We start from the raw sequence: 27,696 nt of genomic DNA on the forward strand, positions 1-27,696 counted from the left end.
GTAGCTCAATGCACCACTTTAATACAAACTAGGCCCATTTTCACCATCTTGTCAGCTATTTCAGCCTACAGTTTTACATTGGCAAACTAGAGCAATACAGAATTACTGCCATCAGAGGAACTGATCCCATTCATTTATTAAAAACATTCAGTGCGAGTTTATTGAGCAAGATATTATTGTGTTGTACGCAACCCTTCCACTCTTCTAAGTCATCAGAAAAGTGCAGAGGAAATCCATGGCATGAAGACAGACATCTCTTCTTGGTCCATCACACCGGATATTCTTCAGTCTAGTACCTTACGAGCACCCAACTCCTTTAGGAGTGCTTTGTGCAAGTAACAAATCTAGTGTCTCACCTGGAAAACCTGACCAGTCAGAAACATCTCACAGGATTTAGCAGTTGGGAAGATCCCTCCAGATCTAAAGCCATATCCAATTCCAGATCAAAATCCAGTCCATACAATTATTCTTTTTCTTCTTTTTTTTTTTTCTTCCTCTTTTTTTTCCCCCTTCATTTAAAACAATGATTCAGCCTGTTGTTCTCATTTTTCACTAAAACCATTTGGCATGATAAAGGAGATGCAGATTACATGTTAGATAACAAGGATGAATAAAGACTACACAGTAAATTACAGTGGCCTGTTCCTGACCACAGGATTACATTTACAATATAGAACAAATACATATTAAACAATTAAACCCACAAATATTACTAGTAGGTGAATCTAGAATAGAGTACAGTGATTTACAAATAACATTTTGAAATACACAGGAAAATATGAAAGGGAGCACTAATCCATCAGAGTTATCAACCTCCTTTGTGGGAGAAGACGAGCAGGGAAGAGGAGTTCCTCTCCTTCATCCCACTCTATTCCTTCCCCATTATCTTTGAAAGCAAAAACAAAAAGAGTAGCTCCCTTTTTATGTTTTCCAAATGTTGGTTCAAAGAGAACCATCACAGTAGCCAGACATTTCAGACTCTCTCCACAGTACAGAAACTCAGAGATGCAGTAATGGTCACATTAGCAAGATGTTATCAGAATAAGGAGGACCAACATAAATGCCAGAGCTGGTAACACCACCAAGAGACTATTAGTCAATTCAAATGTGATGTTTCCAGAAGAGCTCAGAGTCATGCACAGAGTCACCAATGACAGGCAATGGCCAAAATACTTCATCTCCTAGCACTGAGAATAAACCTGTTAAAAAGCAAGTTATTCTTCTTCACTAGGCACAAGGCTACACTTGCGTGTGCGATGGCTGTTAAGAAGCCCTCTCACTTTGCATAATTATTGTCCAAGCGTGTGCCTGGGCTTGTCAAACCAGTGAGGGTCAGATTAGGGCCAAGCAACCTCCTGTGACAGAGATGCCTTCAGATGCTGCAGTCATGGCACAGTGTTCTCCCAAATGCTGAGCTCCGCCTGAGAAACTCGCTGTAGCTTGCAGAAAGCTGAGAGCAGGCACATGGGAAAGCCCTGCAGGAGCAACTCCAGCCCTGTTTAACAACTCAAGAGGATCTAGCTCATCCTTAAGGCAACAACTACCTCACGTTGCTCTGGTGAAACTCTCTCCCAGTAAAAACAGTGAAGAAAAACAGGAAGGATGAGACATATGCCCAAAGCTCTGTTACCTCCAACTTACTGCATCCTATCTTCTACCTTTCAGAGCTACGCCAGCATCTTTGTAATACTGTGAAGGGACTTGGCTCAATAGCACTACTATTCTACCTTATGGGCAAGCACAGTTTACCTGAGGCAAGTCTGCCTATGAGGTTTTGTTATCAGTATAGTACCGTAAGGAAATGGCTGCAGCTAACCTTGCAGTCAACAGCTGACCCCTCAAACCCTCCCTGGCATCCCATAAAAAGCCAGAGAAGCATCAAGGCACAATGGTGAATGCCCTTTTGAGAATGTGCCTTAAATGAATCAGTGCAAAGAGCAGAGAAATTACTAATTCCTATTACAAAAGTCACCTTGTTATACTAAAGGATTATGGTTTTTAAAAAAGGTCAGCTTTGGTGCCATACATTTGCACATTAAGTCCCCAGCTATCATCAGTGCCAGGGCTTGACTGACTCAACTACAGCATCGTGAGATAGTGCAAAACCTTCAAGTTTCAACAGTGAAATCACTGTTTTGCACATCCCTCCAGAACCGTGCAAGGTGCAGCAGCACTCTAGGTGGTAAATGCATGTCTTCTAGAAGAGGCAGGGAAGCAAAACAGATACTACGTACCTAAGGTTTTCAGTACCGTTCAGTCCCTCTCTGTATACCACCCACTGGGTTTCTATTTTTGCTGTTATTCAAACAGAGAGATTCCAGAAAAGGATTGTGTGTTGTCCTCCCCCTCCCCATCCTTCAATAGATATTGATTGCAGTCAGGTCTCCAGAGGGGATTTTGAAGAGTTACGTGACCATCTTTCCTTTGCATTACACAGATACATAAGGCTTCAAGTACAGTTTGTTAAATGCAGTTGCTGGGAGGAATACTCAAAAGAAAACAACATTTTCAATTTATTTTCTACCTTCAACTCCTGGGAAAAGTGAAGCATTGGAACACAACGTGAGAACTCAAATCTAATGCTTGGCTGGACACCAGCTGAATACAGTCTGAGGAGAAGAAACAGCATGGAACAAAGAGACATACAGAATGAATACCTGAGGAATCTGGAGATGTGGAATGGACATTCAGTTCATCATCAGTAATCGTAATAAGAATATACAGGGGGAGGAGAAGAAAAGCGTTAGGACTAAAACTGGGTGTGAAAATAATGCAGATTTCAGAGCAGTCAAAGATGGGGTACAAAGTTTGAAATCAAGCTGCCATCAGACCTGCAACTTTAAGAACAAAGGCTTACTGCAATCTCCTTCCTTAGGAAACCTTTAGAACCACCTCAGTGCTGGCTGGCAAGGCACCGATTGTTGTGCTACAGTCAGTGGTGGCCAGGAGAGCCGTTCATGTGCTTTTCACTGTCAGGAACATCCGTGCTGTACAAGCCGTCCAAGTATGCCAGGGAAATCTCTGCTACCAAGCTCCTGTCTGGGATGGACTGGGCCATTCCATAGATAGCTCCCTAAGCAGAAAAGAGATCGTTACATGGGATCATTAACATCATTCAAGAAACACACTCACCCTGCACACACACACTGATCAGGTTCTGGATCCTTACCATGCCCGTGGTCTTAGCATTGAGATTCTTCATTATGTCCTCAATGCTGTCTTTCACATCTTTCAGGAACTGCTCAGCCACACCAGGTTTCGTGTGCAACTGCGTGATGCAAAGATGAATGCTGGGCAGGCAGGGCAGAGAGGAGAGATTAGCCACTTTGTGTATATCAGCTGCGCATTTCCACAGCAACTGACGGTACCTTCCCTATCCAGTGACAACTGCCTACCACCTTCAATTAACATTTCAGTGGTTTTAAAGGAAAAGATTATTCCTTTATTTCCAGTTATAGGTAACCCCTGCAAAATACTTGTTGGAACCAAATTGCAGAAATTTCAGCTCTTCTTTAGTAAGGAGGCAGCTCCCCTTTCCTTCCTGACATTAGTGAAGATGGTTAAAGGTCTGCACAACCTGTCAGCTACCCCCAGCATGGAAGCCAGCACCCACCAGGAGGAGCAGGGCTACTCACACCTCCAAGCTATTACTTCAGGCTCTCTACAGTCCTCTTCAAGTCTATAACACTTCCAGTGCAGCTCCACCTTAGAACATTTGTCCCTCTCGCCCACAGAAAGGCAAAGTCCAAAAAAACTAAAAAAAAAAAAAACCCAATCCAAAAAACCCAACTATCTTTGACAAATATTTGTTTGACATCAGGCTGGAAGCATCACTGAAAACGACCAGCCCTTCACTGCTCTTTCAATTACCTTCCTCTTCAGTGGGCAGGAATAAGATATTTAAAAAACCAACCAAATGAATCTCCACGTACTCACTAGCAGACATGAGATAAAGCCCCAGCAATTTACATTTTTCTGCTTGCACTGAGCAGAGATAAATAGAAAGGGAGCCCCTGTTATGCCCTCTGCCAGGCTCATTAATATTACTATTGCTGCTATACATGAGCAATTACAAACATAATTGCTTCTCCATAGAGAAGAAGTCTATATACAATTTATCAGATAATAGACAACACCACTCAGCAAATTAAGGTGACCTAAAGACTGCTATCTTGCATACCCTTTCTGTGCACATTGCTCCTCTATCTACAACAGTGTGACCACAAACTCACCTTGGTGGGAACTGCAAGATGTTCAAGTTCCATCCTTTTGCAGCTAACAAATTAGATAACCGATAAATGTCAAACGTTTCTGAACCAATGGAGAGGACAGACACCTCAGGTTTCCCAAAAATGAAGATGCTGTCAATTTTTCTCAACCTTGAAAGAACATTAAAAAGAAATGACTAAGCAGGGTTACAAGGAAATGACAGGAAGGGCCAGACATTTAGTCTATCTATCTAGGGCCTCAAGGGAAGAGAGGGGAACAGACCAGAGCACAAGCCTACCAAAGGAAAGAAGAGAAAGCAGAAGACTCTCTCGAAGTAAAGAGTCAGAAGAAACTCTTGGAGCCAAATCAGCTAAATAAAGATGCCAGCACCCCTCCGCTCCAGGCCCCTCAACAATCTGGCACTGGGCAGGCAACCTGGGCATAAACAAGTATCTTTTCCTATAACTATCCAGTGGATCCCTGAGTAACATGCAATAGCTTCTCTAGGAAAACAACAACAACAAAAAACACCCAGAAAAAAAAACAAAAAACCAAAACCAAAAAGCTAAGGCACACACGTACTCTGATTCAAGGAAGCGAGCTGTTTTTATGATCCTTTTCGTGGCCTCAACGTAGCCCGATTCCCCTATGTGCATCAGAGTTGCCCAGCACGCAGCTATGATTCCACCGGCCCTGGAGCCTGCTATGGAGGGGGAGGCATATATGCCCCCTTGCCAGTCGGGTGCCACAAAGTACTGGTAGCTCCTGTACTTCTTGTCGCTGTACAGCACCACAGAGGAACCCTTGGGAGCGTAGCCATACTGCAAGGGGGTAACAAGGCATTAAAGAGCAGCAGTACTCAGCAGCACCATCAAAGACCTACTACACAGTTACCAAAACCCACTTACCTACAGGCATGTTGCACAAAGCAACTGAGCCCCTGCCCTTCGGCACTTCTCTATGTTGCAGAAAAGAAATGCCTGGTGCCAAGGATGGCATCAGAAATCCCTCCCCCAGAGTGAAAGCATTGGAAGAGCTCTCTCTTCCATTTTTACCTTGTGAGTATCAGCAGAAATGCTGGTCACACCTTTAACACGGAAGTCAAACAGACGTTTCAGAGGGAACCCGGCCTTCTCCATGAAAACAATGAGAAAACCACCTAGGCAGGCATCGACGTGGAAGGGGATTTTGTACTTCACTGCAAGCTGTGTGCAAATGAGATCTGAGTGAGTAACACGGTCGGGAAAGAACATGAGGAAGTTGGGGTACCCAGGATTTCACACTTGAAAGCATTCAAGTGTGAAATTTTCAGAACACCATGCCACCCTCAACCTGTTGCGGACAGGAGACCAGGAAGGACTGGCTACATGTGGATCCCTTCTCCAGCCCCTTCTGCATGTATAGACAGCACCAGCAAGATAAAATCTTTGTATTTGGGCAGCTTGCTGTATTTGACAAAGAGAGGAGACAATTTGGATTGAAAGTGACATCCTCAAGAAAGCTTGAGGACATGCTCCAAATGAAAAGAAAGTCAGAGCCCTGGCTGGTTACATACAACAGAAATAACCATAACAAGGAATGCAAAGCCAAGAGGCATGTTTGAACCAAGATCCTGGCCCTTTGATTCCTCTGCACAACACATTCCTCTGACTTCTGCACCATGCTTGCTACAACCAGTGGCCCTAAATCAAAGCCATTTTATAAGGTGGACTACTTTGCTGTTCTTTCCTCTCAGATATCAAAAGACAAACCCTTCTGGCTGGTTTCAGAGAGAGAGAGAGCAGCAAAGCTTTAAGTCACAGACATAATATTTGCCTTCAGTTACAGCAGGAGTTCATGGCACAGGCTTAGGAGTTCAGAGACAAAGCATGTGATTGTCACTTTGCCTTGCAAAAGGCACACTGCGTGCAGCAGCTCAAGTCTGAATCCAGCACCACACAAACAGTTATATGACAATCTGGCATTTAAAGCCTAACCTCTCACAGAAGTTACTGAGTAAGCACACAAAAAAAAAAAAGACAGTCCTGCATTCTTCCTTTCCAGATCGTGTCCTACACGTGCTGCTGTTGACTAACAATTGATTTAATGGCAGTAGCACCTTCCCACCAATCTGCGTCTCTCATCAGATTCATGGGTTGGGATCCTGGAACACCTGTCTGCTCGCTCTTCTTGTGTAGAACAACGCAAAAATATTATTGCTACAGCACTTAGAAGCCCCGGGGGCATCCTACCTCTGCCACCTCTTCGATGGGGTCCATAATTCCATGTGGGAACTGGGGAGCAGAACAGACCAACATGGCTGTGTTCTTCGAAATAGCTCTCCTCATTGCCTGAAGATTTAAAGAGAGAAGATGCTTCTAAACATCCCATTTACCAAGTGCCACCCTGCCAAAAAAGATAAAAAATAAAACATGCAGTGTCTGGTCTTAAAATCTAACACAGAAAGCCTACAGAAAGCAAAGTGATGAGCTATAAGCATGAGAAGACAGCAGCTGAGTCGTTTAATCTATCCACTTGGAAATACTAGAACAGTTTGGTTTGTTCATCCTCATCTGAAACCTGTGGCTATTTCTGAAATACATAAATTATTTCATTCTAAATGAATGACAGAGGACAAAAGATTGTTTTACATCCACTTATTTCAAACAAAATCTTGTATGTGAAGGCACATTCATTCTCACTGTCCTTCCTTATCTCTAGGAAGCACAGTTCATCTCTCTCTATCCACCGACTTGCTACATGGGTAAGTAGATTCTTTGCTATTACCTACACAATGCTAATTTCCCCACAGAAAGGAGTTCCACGCTGACTGAAGTGATACCTGAACATCCACTTCCATAGTCTTGGTCAATGGGATGTGAATCAACTTCATTCCAAAGTAGTGTGCTGCCTTGTCAAATGCTGCATGAGCACTCACCGGGACCAACCTACAAAAGTAACATATCACATACTTCAACCCAGGCAGCACGTAAGTCTTAGCACAAACAGGAGAGTAAAGAGAAAAGAATTCAGCCTGCAGGTATTTCAGCATTTCGTCCCTTTAGGGACAGGTCACAAACAGGCCAAGCACATGTTTCAACCAGGACAAGAAAGACCATGTGCTATTCTGGATGAAACAATCCGAAGAAAGCCTAACAAAGTCATTCTGTTCCACTGCATGGTCTCCTGTGAATCAGGAGTTCCTAAGAAAGTTAACTTCTTGTCATATCAAACAATATTTTGCCATCTCCAAACCCCCACCCTCCCCAGGAGGGGCACATGACAATACAAAAGCAAGGAACAACAGAAGCATGCTGAAATAACATAACATTTGATGTCTGCCATCTCCAGTGGCAGCGTCTGAACCGCTTCAGTTAACCTTGTTTTCTGAGGCATCACATCTTTACTGGGGCCTTTAATAGCACACAAAATCGTTAGAAAAGGAAGAAAAGAGCCACAGGAATTCAGCAGAAGATGAACACCATCATTTTATCTCTCTGTTTTCCCCTCTTAAGCAATTAACCGGAGAAACATTTTTGATGCACTGTCTAGAAAAAAATAAAAGCACATTAGAGAGCAAATCCTCTATTAGCAGTCTAACGATTAGCACAGTTCCTCATTTCAGCTCCAATCAATCCCAGAGTTTTCAGGCTAAACCCTCTTTGATCTGAATAAATCAAAACCCTTAAATACTTCAAAGTGCCTTGCAATCTCAGCTCAAGAGGAGCTCAGAGTGGGTATGAGCAGGCTCTGGCTACAGCTGCATGCAGGTATTACAAAAATACTCTGCATGGCGTAGCTACAACAGCTCCGCAGCCAACATTCACACTTGGGATCCCAGGCTGCTCCAAGGCTCCTGTGCTTCTGCAGTTCCCTTCAACCCAGGGTTCCTTCCTGCATTCGGGGCCTTCAGAAAGAGATGGACAAGGAGGAGATGGCAGCAGGCTATGAAATGAAGGAATGCTGGGGTCTAGCAGCCACCTCAGCTCTGAAGAACAGCAAGTTGCAAGCCCACAAAGAAAAATCCCAGCCACAAAGGATTGCTCACATTTCTGGATGTTTGATGCCTCTCTCATAAGCCAGGTCTCGGTACGCCTTGCAAGCCATCAGAATACTCTCTGTTCCCCCAGACGTCATCTGTTGTGAAGAAAAGAAGGAAATAAGGAAAATGGCTGCTGATGTGGATGCTGCAGCAGAGCAAAACAGAAAGCCACAGCATCTCTGCCCAGCAGTGCTTGGAGGCAGAAGATGCATAGGACACCTCAGGCTTTCAAGGGCACTGAGCAGCTCAAGGTTGTTTTCTGGCACCCAGGTTGAAAGTGCACATTTAACCAAATGCTGATTTCTCTATTTCAAGTTAAATACAATAAAACCACAGAAGCCTTATGAGAGGGGACCATACTGCACAGTCACTAGCTGGCAGACATGACCACTCCTCATGAAACGTATACAAAGGTATACTTACCCCTCGATTACCTGGGCATTGTTTATCTGGTTTGCAGATTAATGATGCCTCACATACAGAAACAACAAAGTTGACTCTGCATTAAGCCAACCAAAGTACAGCAGAGTTTATTAGGTCTGGAGCAGTGCCACACTGGGGCTCGGAGCCAGCTTGGGCTTGGCACTGCTCCTGAGCCCAGAAACCTTCCCAGATCTGGGAGCAGTGCAGAGTGCTGAGCCCTCTCTGCAGAAGCCAGCCAAGGTCTGGTCCTTACAAGGTTGGAGCTTGTAAGCCCTCAAGGACCTCAGAAGGGATTTCTGCATCCATACAACCCACTGCCCATGCTGAGCTCACACCTTTTATTCTGACCACAGGTGAACAAGGTGTTCTGCATCACAAAATGGAAGAGAGCTTTCTGAAAATAAATAAATGAAACAAGTTCTTCTAATAGGATGACCATCTCCCTTCAGCCAACACTTACGAGTCCCACTGTGCAAGGGACAGAAAAGTATGAGCTCAAATATTTCAAAGTACATTCTGAATCTAGTAAAATGTAAGGTTGGTTTCTCAAGCAGCCTGCAGGTGTCAATGCTTCTGTCACTGCTGCGCTGGGGGAGACATACCTTGGGGAGGCCTGGTGCCTGGTATACAAGTTATCAATGCAAAGGTACAGCATTGTGTGAAAGAAAGGACAGTGTGACAGCACATATAGAGGACTGCTTTGAGATCCCCAGACCTTCTGAACACTCCAACACTACCCCTTTTAATACCACACCCCAAATAGACATAACAAGGATGCAGTCACATTTGTATGCCTTGCAACATCCACCAGTCTGGGTTTTCTGCTGGCTTTCCCCTGCTGACATCGCTGCAAAAACCCAAAACCCAAGAAAGAAGCGTGACTGTGACAGTGACTCAATGTTAAGCACAGAGAAAAGGAACAAAGTTCACAGGCACGAAAAGCAGCCTGCCACATCTCTTAACGGGATGCAAGCTAGCAGCTGCCACCACAGGCAGCGTGGAAGTCACTGTCTCACCACTGAACATTTCTGCTTTTTTTTCCCCTCTCCAGTTTGTAAAGCAACAGCTGTTGTTGAATAAACCTAACAGAGCTTCACACTGGGTAAAGAAATCACTTCATTTGTTGTGCAGCAAATAGATGGCAGGAGAAACACAATGTTCTAAGCATTTTATGGCCTGCGTCATTCACTTCTCAATCCTCGTTATGAAAAGATCTGTAAAGTTGTCAGCTATCATCTTTGGAAGATAACAGCTGGCATAACACGGACTCCCTACTGTGGGGTGGGAGAAGAGGATCAGAGTAACTGTATATTTGCAATATAGCTTGCAACACCACTTACAGCTTTGTAAGGATTGTGAAAACAGCGCTGGGCATGATTTGGGGACGTTAGAATTCACAGTGCTGAGCATCAGAGACCCTGCATGACCATGTGTGCTCCTTGTCGATCCAGCAGCCCTACCTCTACCCTCTCCAAGAAACAGCCTCTGCAACAACAAGCTTATTCCTGTTTCAGTCTTTCCGCCAGCACCTTGCCCTTACACACAATGCACCTGGCTCACCACCTGCATGCAATCACTGAGGCACACAGAACAGGGAGGTCAATGTCCCACTTTGTCACAGATCCAGGACGGAACCTCCTCCCAGGCACCAGCCCAAGCCTGAACCACCATCACAGGACCCGACATCCCCACCACTCACAGCAGCCAGCCAACATGCAGTGATTCAGCACCGCCCACTGCACATGCAGATATGTTTTCCCCCCCTTCAGAATGGAAGTCCAGAGGCACAAGCGATGTCAATGTCATGGGGAGAAGGGCTGGGAGCTGGCATTGCTTTCAGCAGCTTTCCAATCCCACACTATCTGGGGAAGCCAGATAAACCACGTGGGGAAAGCAAACAAACACACTTTCTTTGTTCTTACTTGTAATTTTCCAAGCGGGAAGGGGAAGGAGAAAGCACAAATTAAAAATATATATCTCCCTCCTGCTCTTTAAACTTGGTATGTCCCTCCCCTCCTACTGCTCACTCCTTCCAAACACCAGCACTCTGGAACCTCAGCATTCAAACAGCAAGAAGGTACAGTTCCCAAAGCAGGCCTTCTGCCATGCCACTGTCAAGCTGCCTGACAAAGAACAGCCCTGGCTTAGCCTACAATCACTAGGAAGTTTTGTTTGCAGTTCACCATGTTCATTCACACCCTGGAGACACATCAGAGCAAAGTTCCCTTGAGGTGAGTTATGTGATGAATAAAATAGCAAGCTACCATTTATTTCTAATGCAGCATTAGTGCCAAAGTGTACCACAACCCATAAGGCCATAACGCAGTGTCAAGCTCACATAAAGCCCCTGTAAGCCCACTGCTTGTAAATTCCACCCATTATCTCTCACAAGGTGACCTGCTTGTCACAACAGATAAAAGCTGACAGCTCTGCAGAAGGACAAAGCAGTGCCTAAGCCCCCCCCATCCCCAAGAAACAGCACTCACATCCCACTGCTCAACTCTCATGCCAAATGAGCAGGCAGCTCTGTGACCAAGTCTGGAGCCCCCAGATTTGGAAGGAAGACACAAACCAGCTTCTGCAGGAGGCTTGGGTCTGCATCTTCTGATTCTATCTCCTTGTCTGTGCTCAGCTGCAAAGTGCAAAGAATTCACAGGGAGATCGATATCAAATAGACACACTTGCCCCACACACAATTTTCCTCTACACTTCATCCCAAGTTGCCCATTCTCTGAGTTTGAAAAAATACTAAAAAACCAAAACAAAATACACAGAAGCTTGCACTAAACCAGTGATTTCCCCACATCAGAGGGGAGATCTTCAGAGACAGCACTGCAAAACAAAGCACCTTGTGAGTAGGAACACATCAGACAAGAAAACATTCTCCTCACATTCCTCCTGTACAAGTACTGAGCTTAATTAGTCTTTCCCAATCACAATTAGAATTTCCTGGGAGCCAAAAATCACCAAATCCTGTCTCTTGTGTGATGAGATTAAAAGAAAGAACAAAAGTAGTTAGTGACAAATAGGAAGCATCCACTCACTGCTAAAAATGATTGCCTTTAAACACTACTTGAAAACCTGGACCATCTCTTGGTGCAGCTTAAGGCAAACTGCAGGCCTGCACAGCCCCCACATAGGAATTGCTAGAATTTTTATGTTCACATTTAAACTACAGAGACTTACAGCCCCCACACCTCACATAAAGGCATCTCCTGTAAATAATGCAAGCTGCTCACCTAATACAACATTCAGAAACCTGAAACATGTTCCATTTTAACATCTATATAAGACACCAAATATCTTCCAGGAGGAAGCAGACTGCTCTCCAGAGATGCCCTCAGGAAAGCATCCACACATTGCACTGCAGAACTGTGTGGTAGAGATGCCGAGGCTGCAGAGAGCTCCAGAGTATTAGCCCCCTAAAGTGTAACAAGTCATGGAAATTAGAGCACAAAAAGGAAGCGAAATTGCCTTACTAAGAAGCTCAAACTTTTCTTCTTTGTCCCCCAAATAGCAAGATCTCCAGAAGCACCAGCGAGCTCTGTCTCCCTTTACAAACCAATAGAACTGGACAGGTTGCCCAAGGTTCTTCCATCAGGTGAGTAAATGCAGCAGACAGGGACCTGGCAACAGACACTGCTTCTCAGAGTGGTGGTGAAATTCAGGGGAAAAAAGCTTTTCTTTTTTAACTTTACAGCACTGCAAAACTGAATCAAGCAAACCAGAAACCTCCCCAGAAAGAGCCAGCAGCACAGCACCTCCTGAGCAGATCAATTCAGAGATAAAGATAACTCACAGCACTACACCCTGCCTGGCTCAGCCATCTCTTTTTTACAGCCTCACTGGATACTGGAGCAGAACTGCAGCACCACAGCCTCGCAGACACAAAAAGAACAGCAGCAGTTTGGAAAAAAAACACTTTTTAAATGGCTCTGTTGATGCTCAAACCTCTAGAAATCAATCTGAAATACCAACCCTGTTTGGGGAAGAAGAAAATAATAAATCCCTGAGCCCAACTGCTTGAAGAGGAGGTGATCCCCTATCTCCCCCCATATCTCTCCAACAGCTGTTAGCTCCTCCAGACATAGGCAGGAAGGCAGAGAGTCCACTGGAGAGACTCTTTTGGGCAAGATAATTACAGGGGTACAATTAATCTTCCATTTCCACCCTATCAACTATTCAGCCCTCCCCCTGACCCCATATATTTGGCTGTTCAACCAGCTAGAACATAGTTTCATGTCAGCCTGCATGCCTCCCCTTTCACTCTGCTTCTGCTTGGCTCCCAGCTGCAGCTCTGCGACACAACCCTCTGAAGGGAGGGGAAAAGCAAAGAGAGGGAAGAGTGGGATTCCCTAGAGGGAATTTTTACTGTTCTGAAATTCTCCTCCCAAACAATTCTACTTCCCAGCAGACGTACTCACAGGGCCAAGGTTGGCACTTCTGTAATGCACAGTTAACATAACAAAAACTAAACAAGCAGACTACCACAAGCAAATTTTTCCTACTGTATAATATGCAACACAGAGATATCTACTTGACTTGTATCAATTAACATCTCCTCTGTTGATAAAGGTGACTTTAATCAGCTTTAAAATCAGCCTCTCCTCTCTCCATGGCCAGCCTCAGTTCTGCAGATCAGCAAGGAGAAGAGGTCAAGCTATTTTGAGATGCAAAGAAATGCACTACTTTTCCAGTCCTGAGGGTGGCACAAGGAATACATTCTCATTCAGCACGTAGAGGGGGTTGAAGAACTCAGAACCCAAGCCATGTCACTGGGTGCAACCTGCTATCGCAGGCAATCACATCTTAAATTGCTAGTCACTGCACGATCCAGCTCTGTCTTCAACCCAGATGGAGTTTGGTCCTAACTACCTTTACCATTCAGATTATCTAATACTTAACCCTTTAACACAATAAAGTTTCAAACAGTCAGATTAAGCCCATTCAATGCCAGCTCACTCCATAAACTCTTGTGTCAACACTGCCTTTCCTCATTGATCTTTAGCCTCTGCAGGCCTTCTCCCTCCCTGGCATAATTTACAGCAGTCATATCACACACAGCCTCTGAAAAATCACATCTGCATGCTTCTCACAAGCAGAACTGCTCCTCTGCAAGTTATCCAGCAGTCTGTGTCAGCTGCAACACAACACCATGTGAGGAAATAAGACCTCACTGTCTCAGACACCACAAACAGGGCAAGAATGTGGCCTGAGGAATTCAGAACTCCCATCAAAAAGGCAAACTAAGAGGGAGGAGTGCAAGAAATTACACCTTATTTTTACAACAATAATTCACTGTTCAGGTTCACAGCTTTTGTTCTCTGACCAGCTTTCAAAGAAATCAGTGTTAAGGGAATACATTGGAGCTCTTGACATGAACTCCACTGAGGCTTTAGAACTGGTTTCCACTCTGGTATGCTGGAAGGTCTCATAAACCTGGGAAGAACAAGTGACAGTACAGCGCCATGCCTGCTTGCTCACCAATACCTGGAGCCATTTGCTGGAGATCAGCCAGCCAGCCTTGTTCTCAGTCTCAGCATTCTGGCATGCTCAAAGGTTTCCAGCTCAGAGACGAGACCTGATGGGAGCTATTCAAAGTGACGCTGCCCTGGCAAGCACCAGAACCATAAACCAGAATGATCTCTGTCTCAGATGGATGGATAGCACTTCAAGTCAGAAATACGCAAGATTTCATGGGACACTTGGATACAGGTTACTTACAGCACCACAAGAGCTGGGGCTCCCATGGAAAAGACTACAGGCAATCCTCACTACTTCTGCTTCCATCTTTCTCAAACCAGGGAATATATCTGGATGGAGGGGATTACTCCAGGCAAACTCTTCATACACCTTCAAAAGAGAGACAGAAAGTTAGCTGTGCAGACGAAGCCTTGGATTATCAGCGAGAGGTCTGGATTTAGGAACTCCATACACGCACTGTGCATATAAGCAGACTATCTGCAGTATTAACTCCTGCCGTGAGTGCACATCACACACTGGGAAGCTATTGCTGGGAGGAAAAAAAAAAAAATCGTTTTTCAAGGGCATTCTGGTCTTTGGAATGTTTCAATAACAGCAATATTGTATGTTGTAAAGGCAGGTTTAATGGTTTAGCTATTTAAACAAAAACACAAATGTCTGTCGTTCTTTTGTACTGTACCTAGTCCTGGTGTACGCACGCCCTACAACTGCTCTATGCAAAGCAGGCCGTTTATAGATCCCAAAAATTGCTTTGCAGAACTATTTTTTGTGTTCACTATTAAAGGGCAATTCCGAAGCAGCCAGAAAAGCACAAGTGACCACCCACACAGCAGCAAAAGTGGCCGTGGAAACCAGTATTTCATGCTCGTTCTGCAACTGTGAGCTCACAGGATGAGGCTGGAACAGGCCAGTTCTGACCTCCTGCAGCCACGATCAAAAAGCAACTGCAGGGATGTTGAAAGAAATACAGCAGAATAAGCCAGAGAATAATCAGCACAGACAGAGGGAATGTTTCCACGCAGCTCTCAATCCAAGGTGATGCTGCTCTAGCAAGGCAGCTCTGAGCTTTATTTTTCCCCAGAAGAAAACAGCAATAGCAACCACCCAACAGAGCTCATTACAGCTGTTACAAAAGCTGTTCCCAGGAGCAAAAAAGCTAGATTTTCCTTTAGCAAAAACAACTCTTGAAGTAGATGCATTGAAAAACAGACCTTAGGGCTGCTTATTTTCTTTCCAACCTTCTCAAAGGGGAAAGTTCCAAACTAGGTAAACAGACCTAACAAAGACTCCACTGAAACATGCCAGTGCCCCATTGTCACACAATTTGGACTGCACAGCAAAGCCAAACACATTTTACAAACATCCTTTTTCACTTAAATCGAGACCAGTTCTGTTTTGCTTAGTGAAGCTGCTACATCCCAAAGTCCCACAGCAATCCAGTAGTGGGAGAGCCAAGGATGCTTTTGCTTCAGCCTACATCAGTTATATCCATCACAGGGAACACTGAAGCTGACCTATGGCCATTTTATATCAGTACCAGTTTCCAATTCACTTGCACTCAGCTTCTTACTTCCTTACTCAAAACACCTTAACAGATTGGATCCTAGTTACTTCCACATTGTTTTCACAGTGGCCAGCTTTAGAAGCCTCAAGTGCCTTGCTAATAAATGCCTTTCTACCTACATTTACCCTTGCCTCTGTCTTCAGAGCTGGGCTATCTTAGCTTCAAATCTTCCCCATGTATCTTGAAATATGCTGGAACAGTGCTGAGGGTTTCTGGTCACCCTGAAGTCATTAAAAACCTCTGCAAAGATGTCAAGTTAGACTGCTTGCACTTTACCTTCACTAGCAGACGGGTAAGTTTCTCTTCACCGCTGTACACAGTCCCAGAGACTTTCCCATCCTCCCAGCGTACATCTCCTGAAAGAGAAGAAGGAAGCACACTGGTTGCAAGCACAGCTGTTCTCAGAAAGCACGTGGAAGAGGACAAAGAAAGCCCCCACAGCAGCTCTGCGGATGAGGATTCTGCTTTTAGGTTCCAGTGATAAGGAACAAGTATGATTTTCGTGCCACAGAGGCAGCTCCCTGTAATGCCACCCCTCTGCCATCTTGTGCCCCGTAGACACAACAACAAATAAACAATAAATAAAGTGTTAGCACAAACAGCTAGCTGCAACAAGCAGTTACATTAACATGCAATCCACTTTAATCCTTACTCAGACTCCCCACACCACTGTCCACAAAGCTGAGCTCTTGTTGCTCAAGTTAGTCATGTCCAAAGAGCACCCATCACATTGCTGTAAACTAAGATGGAAAGGACAAGATTGTATTGCTCAAAACTACAGCGTGGGATGCCTGGGTTAAATGCTTCTGAAACCAGTAAGAAACCAGAGCAGGTGGATGGAATGGCATCAGCAGGGCACCCTGTCTAACAGTATTTCAACACACTTAATCAGGCTACTGTCTGCTTCCAAACATCCAAACAAAGCCTTTCCACCTGCCTCTTTGTATCCACCTGCATAACACTCAATTGCATCAGTATCGCAAGAGTAAGTGAAGTGAGCCAAGTCCAGCCCTCACTTCTAAGTAACTTTCAAAGGGGATGGCAAATGTATAAGAAGCAGGAGCCACAGAAAAGGGAACAAAAGCCCAGTGAAGGAAGGGAATAATCACTAAGAGGAACAACACAAACAGAAGACAGACCCAAAGAGTTGCACAAACAACAATAGAAAAAAAAAAAGAAAAAAATAAAAGAAAGAAATTGTTAGAGCATATTCTATAGCAAAACTGTACATGTATTTAGAGTAGATGCAACGTTCCAGCAGAAAATTCCAAGTATTTCTCAGATTGGGGGAAGGTACAGGCAGTCAGTCACTCACATTTGCTCATTAGAAGTAATAGGCAGGTGAACCAGGGTGGAGACATTTACATCAGTCAGCTCACTCAAACTGAGTTTCAGACACTGCTTACATGGATTCAAGCCAGAGTGGCCTTGCCTTCCTTAAGTGGCATTTTGAAGGTGCAAACGATTCTAATTAAGAGAGTCCTGGAAATTCCCTAAAAGCACTGCTTGGAAGTTCCTTTTGTTATGGGAATTCCATGGGGCTTCACAGAAAACACATTTCTGGTAAAAGCCAAACGTCAAGGCAACTGCTCAGAAATGTATTCAAAACTACATTCAAATAATTCCTCCTGTATTTCTCTTCTCAGCTCTCCCATCACTGTTAGCTCTAAGCTCCTGGGGAAGAAAGGGAACTCCAAGGTAAATACCTGAATACAGTATTAGATTCAAATACTGACTTTGGTCACTTCCAAAAGGAAAACAGACATGAATTTCTAAGTGAAGAACATCAGCAAGGAAATATGTAAGACAAAGATACAAGCAGGAGTCATTAGATCTCATTTAGCAGAGCATGTCTAATGTTAGGTCTGTGAAAGAGACCCACCTCTGCTGCAGCAGACTCAGTCATACCTTTTGAGCTGTACTCTTTCATCTTCTGTAGTACTTCAGGCTGGCTCATGCCTTGTTCTGGCAGCACTTTGATATAATCCCTTTCATCTTTTAGGAAGGATAAACTGGAAGTGACATCATTCAAGGCTTCATCAATCTTCTTTTGAATCTAAAAAGAAAGGAAAACCCTACTAACAAAGGTACAGGCCACATTATAAATTACAGCTCAGTGTGCGTGACATTGAACTCACTGGCCACTTTCAAACCAGTGAGCAGAACAGGTAGGATCTGTTTCAGCTCTATGACCAAAAAGCATGGCAGAGATCACAGTTCTCCCTTCCTACCATCCTCTTCCTCCAAAAACAAGATGTCCTTGTCCAAAACACCTCCTGAAATGCTCACAGCCATGCACTAGTCTCTAAACAACACTGGGAACTGCCTGAAGGAACGTTAGATGGCACAGAACAGAGCTGTGCCAAGTAGCTATACGAGTGATTGCAGAGCAGTGCTCAGCTGCATTTAATGTAACAGGACAGACAACACCACCACATTCAAAGAGACCGTACTTTAATGGATACCAACAAACAGTGGGAACTTTGAGTCCCTTCCCTTATAATTGAGGCAGCAAAGCTTAAGGCAAAAATATTTCATTGTTATCCAATAAGGCTTTTTTTTAAGTCTTCACATTAACTGTATTTTGTACTTTGTCTCATCTGCCAACACATACACAGTTTAGAGGCTCATGATAACTGAAACGTGAAAGAAATCTCACTTACAAACACTGTTAGAAGATTTCTTCCATCTTAATCACACTCCACATCCAGGAGGCCCAGACTCCTTCCCAGAAAACATTTCAAAGCAGACATTCCTCTGAACAACACAGGAGTTGGGATATTATCAGCTTTAAAGACTTTTGGACATTGGAATGTCTCAAAGTCAAGGCCTCCTTTAAGCAACCGATAGGTTATCAGGTATCAGCCCAGAAAAGAGTGGGAAGAGCACACAGATAGGGCACAGCATGAGTCCTCTGGCACAGGAGAGCTTAACATTACTAAGCTCTGAGAAGGTAAACCTGGACAAAATATAATACAAGGGGCCAAGATGGTGTCCTTTCCTAACAGGCAGATGACAAACAGAAGCAGGGGACAACTAACACTTAGTTCATCTGACCAGCCAGAAGGTAAAACTGGGGCACAACATGAAAAGATGGGGAGAAGTTACTCCCTTACAGAGGGCTGAGGGAGAAACTTGACAGCTGCAACCATGGCAAGGTCAAAAGGAAATGTTGCTCTTTACTACTTCCATGTGATAAAATCACCTACAGCAGAGCTGGCACCCTCATGCTGCCCCAACTGATTCAATGTGTAAAGCTGTCCACACAGCAAGAAGAATGGGCAGGCATCATTGACTAGGAAAAAAATCCAACAAGCTGAGTATTTCTTGATGATTAAGTCATGACGTGCTAAAACATGCTGACATTTGTAGTTTCAAGTTTTTATGTAAAAATCATCTTCCAGACACTAAAGTCCATCTCACCTTCATGACTGCAGCAACTTCTGCTATCTGTGTGCTATAAAGCCATTGCTAACAGGTATCTGAGCTCCAGACATGGACAGCCATCTGATTAAAAGATTTATCTTTCCACGTTGCACAACAGACACCTGCCTATCTCACACTTGCTCAAGAACAAGACGCTGTTTCAGAAGAACACACAAGTTCATTCGTGTCCCCTTTTTCCATCAATCAAGCGATTCTCGTGACATCTTAACAAAGAAGAAACACCACTGCAAAATTCTGCCCCTGGACTCACTGATACTTGGTTAAGCGATACCTACAATTTACGAGTGCAATACTACTACAGAAAGACAAGGCAGGAATTATGTATTTCATTAAACCAGATAGTGGCATCAGTATCCTTGCATCGTTATGATTACAGGAACAAGAGACAGCAAAGACGCACAAAAAACAGCTTTGCAGTCTCAGATAACATCGCAATAAGTTGTACAAATACTTACTATAGCCCCAATAAATGGCATTTTTCTCAACAGTCTGAAGAACTGTTTTTTAGTTCGGGATGTTAAACCTGAAAGACAAAAGTCAGAAGTTAACCCTGTGTTAAGAAACCAGAAACAGACTCAGAGCACAATAAATCCACTGCAACACAGGTTCAGTATTTCTGACCCAGGATAAAATAAGGCAGCCACAAGGGGGATATGGTGAGAGAGAATCATATCAGAAAGCAGACATAGGCCAGGCTGCAGAAGGAACTGGTTTGCCCAACAGCAGTTACCTATGGGAACCAACTATTTGACTCATTTTCTTAATTTACTGCTAAGGTTGCTGAGTCAAGTCATGCCAGCTGTAAAGGCTAAGATCTTTTCAAACCAGATATACAAAAGGACAGCATCTGCTCGAATGGGAATTTACACCCACACATGGAGTTGTACAAAGGAAGGGAGTTTAGGATTTGCTAAAGGCAAGGTCTCCAGCAAAAACGGAAAACACTGCTTGAAATTACTTTCTGCATCTTCAAACCAGAATAGAACTGCAACATGCAGACACTCAGCAACGTGAGACAGGCTCCTAAGTCCCAGCAGGATAAACCGAGCTGGAACGTAACAGGTATTCTTCAGGTGTCCATCTATTCAACACAGGAGGGAAAAGCAGCACCACAGCCCATATACTTAAGTGGGAAAAGCCACTGATGACAAACACCGGAAAACTCCTGGGGTAGCTTCAAAGGCAGGAATGCAAGCAGGATGACAGAGATGGTTTACAGCCACCAAAAATGCCTTTCGAGTCATCTGCGCACTTCAATCAAGCTCAGGCAGTTACAGGAGGCTTTCAGCAGGAAATAGTAAATCAGCTTTAAAAAAAAGAGTCATTCATTTTAAAACTTCACAATCTCATCCATAGCGTTAGACTGGCCCATTACTTTCCACTTCATGTATGCTTCCAGAAACTGGAGCATAGGAAGCTCTGCATGAATGTGTGCAAGAGCTTCTTTACAGTGAGGGTGATGGAGCACTGGAACAGGCCTCCCAGGGGGGCTGTGGAGTCTCCTTCTCTGGAGATATTCAAGGCCCACCTGGATGCCTACCTGTGTGACCTGGTGTAGGGAACCTGCTTTGGCAGGGGGGTTGGACTCAGTGATCTCTGGAGGTCCCTTCCAACCCCTACAATTCTGTTAGTTCGTGATTCTGATCTATTCTGAGAAGCTACAGGAGGACAGCGACTGCAGCTTGGCACACTCTAAAGCAAATATTTGTTAGCGCTCTGAAAATAACATTTCAGTTGCACATTTCTGTGTGCAGACCGTTTAATTAGGAACTTCCACGCTGAGGGGGGAAAAAAACACAACTGCAGACTCCTGAAAAAAATCAGACAGCCTTATTAGATTTCCTCACCATTAGTAAATATTTTTAAAACATCTTGCAACAGTATAAATGTTAGACAAGAATTTAGTGTGACCCTACCCTGAGCTGAAGCTTTGTGTTCCCAGTGTTCAGTTATTGAGAAGTAGACAACAAGTTACAAACTGGGCTATTTTTAATAAGCTGCCACTATGGCACTACCCCATGGCCTGTGGGACTGGCAAAGCACCTTGCTGGGCAAGGCACCTCTCCTGATCATCACAAAGGCAGAGCAGACTGCAGGTTCATCAAGAGGTCTTACAAAAGAGCTGCCAGCACAGCAATCACAAAGCAGGAAGAGGCTCGACCACACGCAATTATCTTGAATATCCAGAGGATGAAACATATTCCCAATATCATATCACATTTCCATCCTATAGAAAGGAAGAAATTGAGAGCAAGTGCTATCCAAGCACTTGGCTACAGTGTATGGATATACATAAGGTCCTAAGAACCTGAGTCAAAATCTCAAGGTTTTGAGCAGGATAGCACTGTGACAAATAAATGAAGTAACCAGAAGCTCATGGAGCCCAAAGGAAGGGAAGGAGATGTGGGCACATTCCAGGCTGGCCTGCCACACCCTCTACAGGAATGGGGATGCTCCATTGATTGGACAGGACTCATCCTTAATTTGGAAAAGGGTTTTGTTAATCCTCACTGGCAGCAGAAGGCATGTTTTAACAAATGCTCACTCTCATTTCACCCCTTTCCCTCCACTACATGAGAACAACTGCATCCCCTTCCCTCCCCACGTAATGCAAACCCCATGCTCCCAGTGCTTACTCTCGGACTGGAAGAGGAAGCCATGCAGCCATACAGATAGAAGCGTGGAGGAAAATGTCAGCCCGATCAGTTGCCAGGGCTCCAGTCCATCACAGCAGGCGTTCACGAAGCTCGTCACTTTCTCCCAGTACATCTGGAGGATCTCCTTGTAGGGAGTCATGGCATCCTACGCAAAGGGAAACACAGATACTGAGAAAAGCTCAAACACACACAAACAGGGCAGCAGAAATGCTTTAATGACAGAACTCCCTTCCATGTAAGTTGAGTAAAAAGGCGCTTTACAGCACACAGACATCCCGCTTTCCTTAATTCCTGAACAGAACACATAGGTGTCTTTGATTTCCAACCAAAAGCCAGCGATAGATGTATAAAACTCAAGGTCCCAAATCAATGTCAGCAGATCATACCATGGCCCAGGGAAAGCAGTTGTGTCAAATCCCAGTATTATTTTTCCAAGGAACTGCCTGTACACAGAGCAAGTGGAAGCTAAACAGCCACCATTCACCAGGTGCCACCAAAACAGGGCTATTTGAGTACCTAGGGCTGGACATTTAAATATGAGAGTACTCAGCAATACTTTAAGCTTAAGAACTAATTACCAGACTCTGTACAAAGGAAGGATGGTACAGACAAACACTATTGAGGGAGGAAAAAAAAAAAACAACACAACAAAACATAACCCACACAACCAGAAAACTGTGATGCAATAATAATTACAATGTTAAGCCAGCAATTACTGTCAGGACAGAGCTCAAGAACCTAATCCATAGCTTTAAAGCATGTTGTCTTTATGAGTCTCAGTAGAAGTGATGGGGACAGCAGGAGGTTCACAATGGGAAAGGATCAAGATGAGCTTGGATGCAACCCTGGGCAGCATAACCAGGTGGTTGGCAACCCTGCCCATGGCAAGGGGCTGGAACCAGATGGTCTTTAAGGTCTCTTCCAACCTAAGCCATTCTATGATTCCATGATCCCAGCACAGTTGAAGAGGTTACAAGCAGCCTACAAAAAGCCAAGTGTTTCCAAACAGTCAAAGGAGAAAGAAAAGACAGCTTACAAAAAGTACTAATGAGCAATCACTACTCAGGAAAAGCAGTAAAATACATATACAAGAGAATTAAAAAAAACACATAAGCAACCCAAACATAAGGCTAAAAACTTCCAATAAACCAGCAGTGCCAAGGCATCATAGGGAAGCAATATCACTCACACCCCAACACAGGCAGGAGGAAACAGACCGAATGGGGCTAAACCAGGTGCCTGGCAAGAGGAACAGCCCTCAGCTACGGGAAGCCAAATTAGCACTCATATGCCTGGCACAGAGCAGTTTCCAAATGCCCCAACCACTTGCAGCCACATAAACCACTGCAATTAAGTAGTATTGGGGTTAGTGCCCAGTCCTCCAACTCCAACACCACAAAGATGACTTAACCCACAGATTTAGGGCACTTTTCAACTAACCAAAGGCACATCTCAAGTTTCATCAAGTTTGCACAATTTTCTCAGCAAAACCCCTGGAAAGGAGTGCTTAACCAGCAAGGACAGCACTGGTCCACTGCCTGAAAGCTCACACTTGAATCTCAGCCACTGCTGGAAGTGCATTTACACGTGTGGAAACTGAGCCATTAATGCACTGGTGCCTCCAGAACTGTTGTTAAGCAGTAGCAAGAAAACCCTACCATATCAGACACGTGGCAGGATGTGGGTTTCCTCTTGACAGTGAAAGATACTGTAAGATTCACACCCAAAATGACAACAGAATGCAACATTAGACAGAAGTTACTCACGTCAATGACCAAGTTAAAAGCAATATCCGGCAAGATATTAATCTCACTCTTGGAGAAAACTCTGGACAAAAGACCTTACCAAATCCATGTTTTGGTGCCAAACCACATGCTCCCCAGTTAAGTCAGTAGTCAGCAGCACACCAGCTTTTCATAAGAGAAGGAGGAATAAATAAGTCAGCATTCCAGATTCAGCCCAGCTGCGCAGCTCCAGTGGCAAGTCCTGCAGCCCAGCACAGGGGTGAGCAAACCCAAGGGCCTCTCCTTTCCAAAAGCCTTCAACCCAGTGCCCAAGGCTTTCCATGCAGGCTGCTCCACTCTGAGCTTGCTACAGGCGATGCCAAGCACAGCATGGATGGGATGTCTGCAACCTGTGCTGCAGCCTTACAGCTACTCCTGTACGTGAATGGGGGGAAAAAAAAGAAAAGACAGCACAGGTGCATAATGAAGACATCACAGCTGAATGAGCAACACATGCATGTCTCCCCACCTTTGTTTCTGCAGTTCAGAAGACTGGTTAGCTATGCAATGCAATTTTTCAGCTCCTTGATAAACTGCATGCTCAGCATTTTCAAAGTGTTTGTTTGCCCCGAAGTATGTACCAAGATATGAGACCTCTGGTCTACCAATTACTCACTTAATACTGATAGTACCATTCAGACATACCCCATGCCTTCATTACACTCAGCGATGTGGAAAGACACTGCTCCCTCTCTTACGGAGGGCAGGCAGGGGAAATAAACAGCCTACATTTAGGCCCACTGGAGGATTTATTTTTAATTGTCAGAGCATTAAGACAAACCCAGGTATCAGATGTAATACTAACTGCCCCCATTAGGGCTTGCAGCATTCATCTGCACTGACACTAATGCACTCAGCAACCCAAGCAGTTTACATGAATTTTTAGCTATGTCGATTAGGAATACATCCTTAGGACTTGACTTCTAAAAGCCATTAGCCAGCTGAGCTGTTCCAGGGATAAGGCACAACAGAAGGGGACAAATGAACTGCAGCAATACTCCTCAGCCCCAGAACACAGGAAAGAAGGAAGGGAAAAATTGCCAAAGCTTGCTACAGCAGATTTAGTAGTTTTGCTGGAACAGCACTTCCTCTGCTGCAGGTTTAAACCTAAAAGATAAAAAAGATAAAGGCAATATACTGGGGAACCTCACACTGCTGGTTCAAGTGCCTCCTCTTTCTGACACCACGTATTGCAAGCATTGACAAGTTTACCTGTGCAAAAAAAGTGGAAAATAGGTTTATCAGCAGAATCTTCCCTCCCCAGGAGAACACTTAAAGTGGGACAAAGAATAAAATTAGCGTTTAAAGGCAAGTTTAAGTAGTAGCATGAATCTTAGAATCACTGTGTAAGGAGGAACTGCTCAGATCAAACCACATCCTGGGCTTTCACTCCAGCCCTTACACTCCCCAGCCACTCATCTAACAGCACTGCACTTGTTGCCCAGCTTAAACAAACCAGCCACGTGGGCACCTGGCACCTCCAGCCCCTGCATGCAGTGCCCAGCACCCGCAAGGAAAGCAGTAGCTGGTCTCCTGCAGACCACAGACAGCCCAGCCAGGTAGCCAGCCCAGGAATCCCAAACCCTAATGCTGGGTTTGTCATCTGTCTGTCCTTACTGACAGGGCTGATGAGCGAAGCGATGGTGCACAACTCGTCACATCATAAATTATGGAGCAGGGAGGCTGCTTGCTGCACTGCCTGGGTCAAGCCTGACGTGGGACGCACACATTGCTGTGGCAATGACAGAGTGAGCTGCTACAATACCGGTTCTCCCAACACAGCCAGCTTGCTGAGGTCCCAATGAAAAACAATCCGAAGAACAGCAGTTTGCTTATTTATCATCTGCCTAAGGAGGAGGAAGACATAAATTAGTTATGCCTGCACAAAAGGCACGTCTGGCCTGTATGATGACACGGGACCAGCTCTGCTGCAGTGCCATCAGTCTCACAGCCTGCTTCCTGCCACGGAGCTGGAGGGTTGAGCAATGCCCTGGCTCACCAAGGGTGCACTGTTTTGGTTTGTGCTTCCAGCCCTCGTGAGCATGACAAATACCTTTACATAAGCGCTAGGCATGGAATATTTGTTAGTCAACTCCTAATTACAGCCCGAGTTGTGGCCTGCATGCTGCCCCCCCGAGGACGCGGGGCCATGCAGTGATAGCAGACGGGATCTCACCGAAATTAAGACTCACACGTCTTTAGACACACCGGCTGAACTCTGAAAGAAAATCAAGGTCAGGTCATGCTTATTGCAGAAAATAGGCTGCATTTTTTCCCACCATTACCATACTAGAAGCCTCTTTCCTCCAGCATTTCTTTTGCTGTACGCAGCATATGCAAAATGACGGCAGGCGCACAAACCCACCAGCCCCAGGAGTTCACAAGGAGTGCTCAGTGACGGGCTAATTATAGCACAAAAACAAACAGGCAGCAGCTCGGAGCGGGGCCAGCAGCACCCTGCGACTCCACGCAGAGGGGAACGTAAAGATATCAACACAAGGATGGGAAAAGGCCGATCCCAGGCTCAAAAAATGTGCAGTTCTACGAGAGCCCAAAGGGCTTTTAAAATGAAGTTAGGTTTCAGATTTCACATAGGGGCGAGGGAAAAACCACAAAGAGCAGCTATTGTACAAAGCCTAACAGATGCTCCCCTCAGCAAGCTAAGAAACCAAACTGCCTGAGAAGCAAGTACCGAGCCCAAAACACATACAACACACCTCTCGTTCCCCTTGCTCGCTACAACAAATGGATCTATAACGCCCCTCCATACATCCAGGCACACTCCAGACAGCACAGCTCTCTGAGGGCCTGGATGTACTCACTGCACACCCTGCATGAACCCATTAGAGCACTCCCTGGGGTTGTGGCTTCATGATCCTGCAGTGCTTTCTTCCTCTCCCAGCATCCAGGAGGACACGAGCAGCACTCAGCTCTGTGCTGGGACTCATCCGGACACATTTTGCTGCTTGGCAGCCGCTCAGATGCAGGTCACGCAGTGCTTTCTGCATGCCTTCTGGAGAACAAAATGAGCATTGATCTGAATCGTTCTGCCAGCAGCTCGCTGAGATACCACTGCAAGAAGGAAGGGGACAGGCTCTTTAGCAGGGTCTGCTGTGACGGGAAGAGAGGACACTTAGATACAAGGACAAAGTTTTTGTAAGAGCAGTGAAGCTCCGGTTGTCCCATCCCCGGAGACACCCGAGGTCAGGCTGGGGCTATGAGCACCTGTAGGCGTCCCGTTCATTGCAGGGGTCGGACCGGATGGCCTTTGAGAGTCCCCGGGAGCTACGACGGCAAAGGAATCGGGTCGCAACACATCAAACACTTCCAAGAGACCGCGGCCAACGAGTTTCTAGGAAACATCAATCTGTTCTGCAGAGAAGAACTATCACAGCCGTGGCAGGGCGGAGAGCTGCGCTCGGAAAGCCAGAAGGGACGGGCAAAGCCAGGCACAGAGCAGCCCCGGCTGCCCGAGGGGAGGACACACAACAGCCGCCGCCACGGGACGGCACCGGGCGGCCCCGGCTCCCGCAGCACCCTCCCGTCGCCCCGCAAGGCCTGCAGCCAGCAGCACGGCACCCGGGGCCGTACCTAGAGAAGCCGGGCTGAGGGCCCAGCTGCCGGCCGAGCTCCGGAGGCCGCATGCAGACACACACCGCTTTGTCCCGACCCGACCCGACCCGCTCCCCCCTTGCTCCGCGCTGCCGCCGCTCACCATCTCCGCCGCTGCCGCCTCGGCCGCCGCCGCGCTGCCCCCGGAGCCGGCCCCGCCCCACGCCGCCCTCAGCACAGCGCCCCCTGCAGGCTGCGCCGTGCCATTACAGCCTGAGCCGCGCTGCCGCCCCCTTGAACTCCCAGGAAGCATCAGAGCTTGGAATGCAACCTCTCTTTTAAAAGGAGTGGTAGCAGTGATTTACCCTGAAGGATAAAGAGAGGAAGTCTTATTTGTTCCTTAAAACCCAGATTAGGAATAAACCCTCTCAGGATGCATCACCATAGGTGTCAACTTACATCAGTGCCAGGAAACTGAGCTGAACGCAGGTAGAAAGGAATATTAAATCTAGCTATAAATTCATGGGAGGGGAAGAAGAGACACTGTGGAGGGGA

At 45.4% G+C, this 27,696-nt stretch overlaps 1 protein-coding gene across 3 annotated transcripts; it reads right to left on the reverse strand.

Moving 5' to 3' along the window:
- SGPL1 (sphingosine-1-phosphate lyase 1) lies at nt 1-27,469 on the reverse strand. 3 transcript variants are annotated; one of them, XM_015866400.2, is made up of 14 exons: nt 27,305-27,469; nt 21,785-21,950; nt 19,604-19,671; nt 17,610-17,757; nt 15,978-16,057; nt 14,378-14,506; nt 8,237-8,325; nt 7,031-7,136; nt 6,441-6,539; nt 5,265-5,414; nt 4,792-5,030; nt 4,233-4,379; nt 3,170-3,290; nt 1-3,073 (listed from the first exon to the last, which is right to left on the reverse strand). In XM_015866400.2, the coding sequence occupies exons 1-14, from the start codon at nt 27,452-27,454 to the stop codon at nt 2,933-2,935; spliced, it is 1,833 nt and encodes a 610-aa protein (XP_015721886.2). In that variant the 5' UTR covers nt 27,455-27,469; the 3' UTR covers nt 1-2,932. The 3 variants fall into 3 exon arrangements, with proteins under 3 accessions (XP_015721886.2, XP_032301198.1, XP_032301197.1); XM_032445307.1 differs by lacking the exon at nt 27,305-27,469 and adding an exon at nt 27,181-27,263; XM_032445306.1 differs by lacking the exon at nt 27,305-27,469 and adding an exon at nt 23,651-23,964.
- Between the last annotated feature and the right edge of the window lie 227 nt (nt 27,470-27,696).

Source organism: Coturnix japonica, chromosome 6, assembly GCF_001577835.2.
Source record: "Coturnix japonica isolate 7356 chromosome 6, Coturnix japonica 2.1, whole genome shotgun sequence".
NCBI classification, from domain to species: Eukaryota; Metazoa; Chordata; class Aves; order Galliformes; family Phasianidae; genus Coturnix; species Coturnix japonica.

Bases quoted from the DNA above. Each gene is read 5' to 3' on its own strand.
- SGPL1 (XM_015866400.2), bottom strand. From the start codon at position 27,454: ATGCTTCCTGGGAGTTCAAGGGGGCGGCAGCGCGGCTCAGGCTGTAAT. The intron at 5,415-6,440 runs GTAGGATGCCCC...ATTTGCACACAG, and splicing joins CCATCGAAGAGGTGGCAGAG to CTTGCAGTGAAGTACAAAAT. The intron at 5,031-5,264 runs GTAAAAATGGAA...ACCCCCTTGCAG, and splicing joins TTTCTGCTGATACTCACAAG to TATGGCTACGCTCCCAAGGG.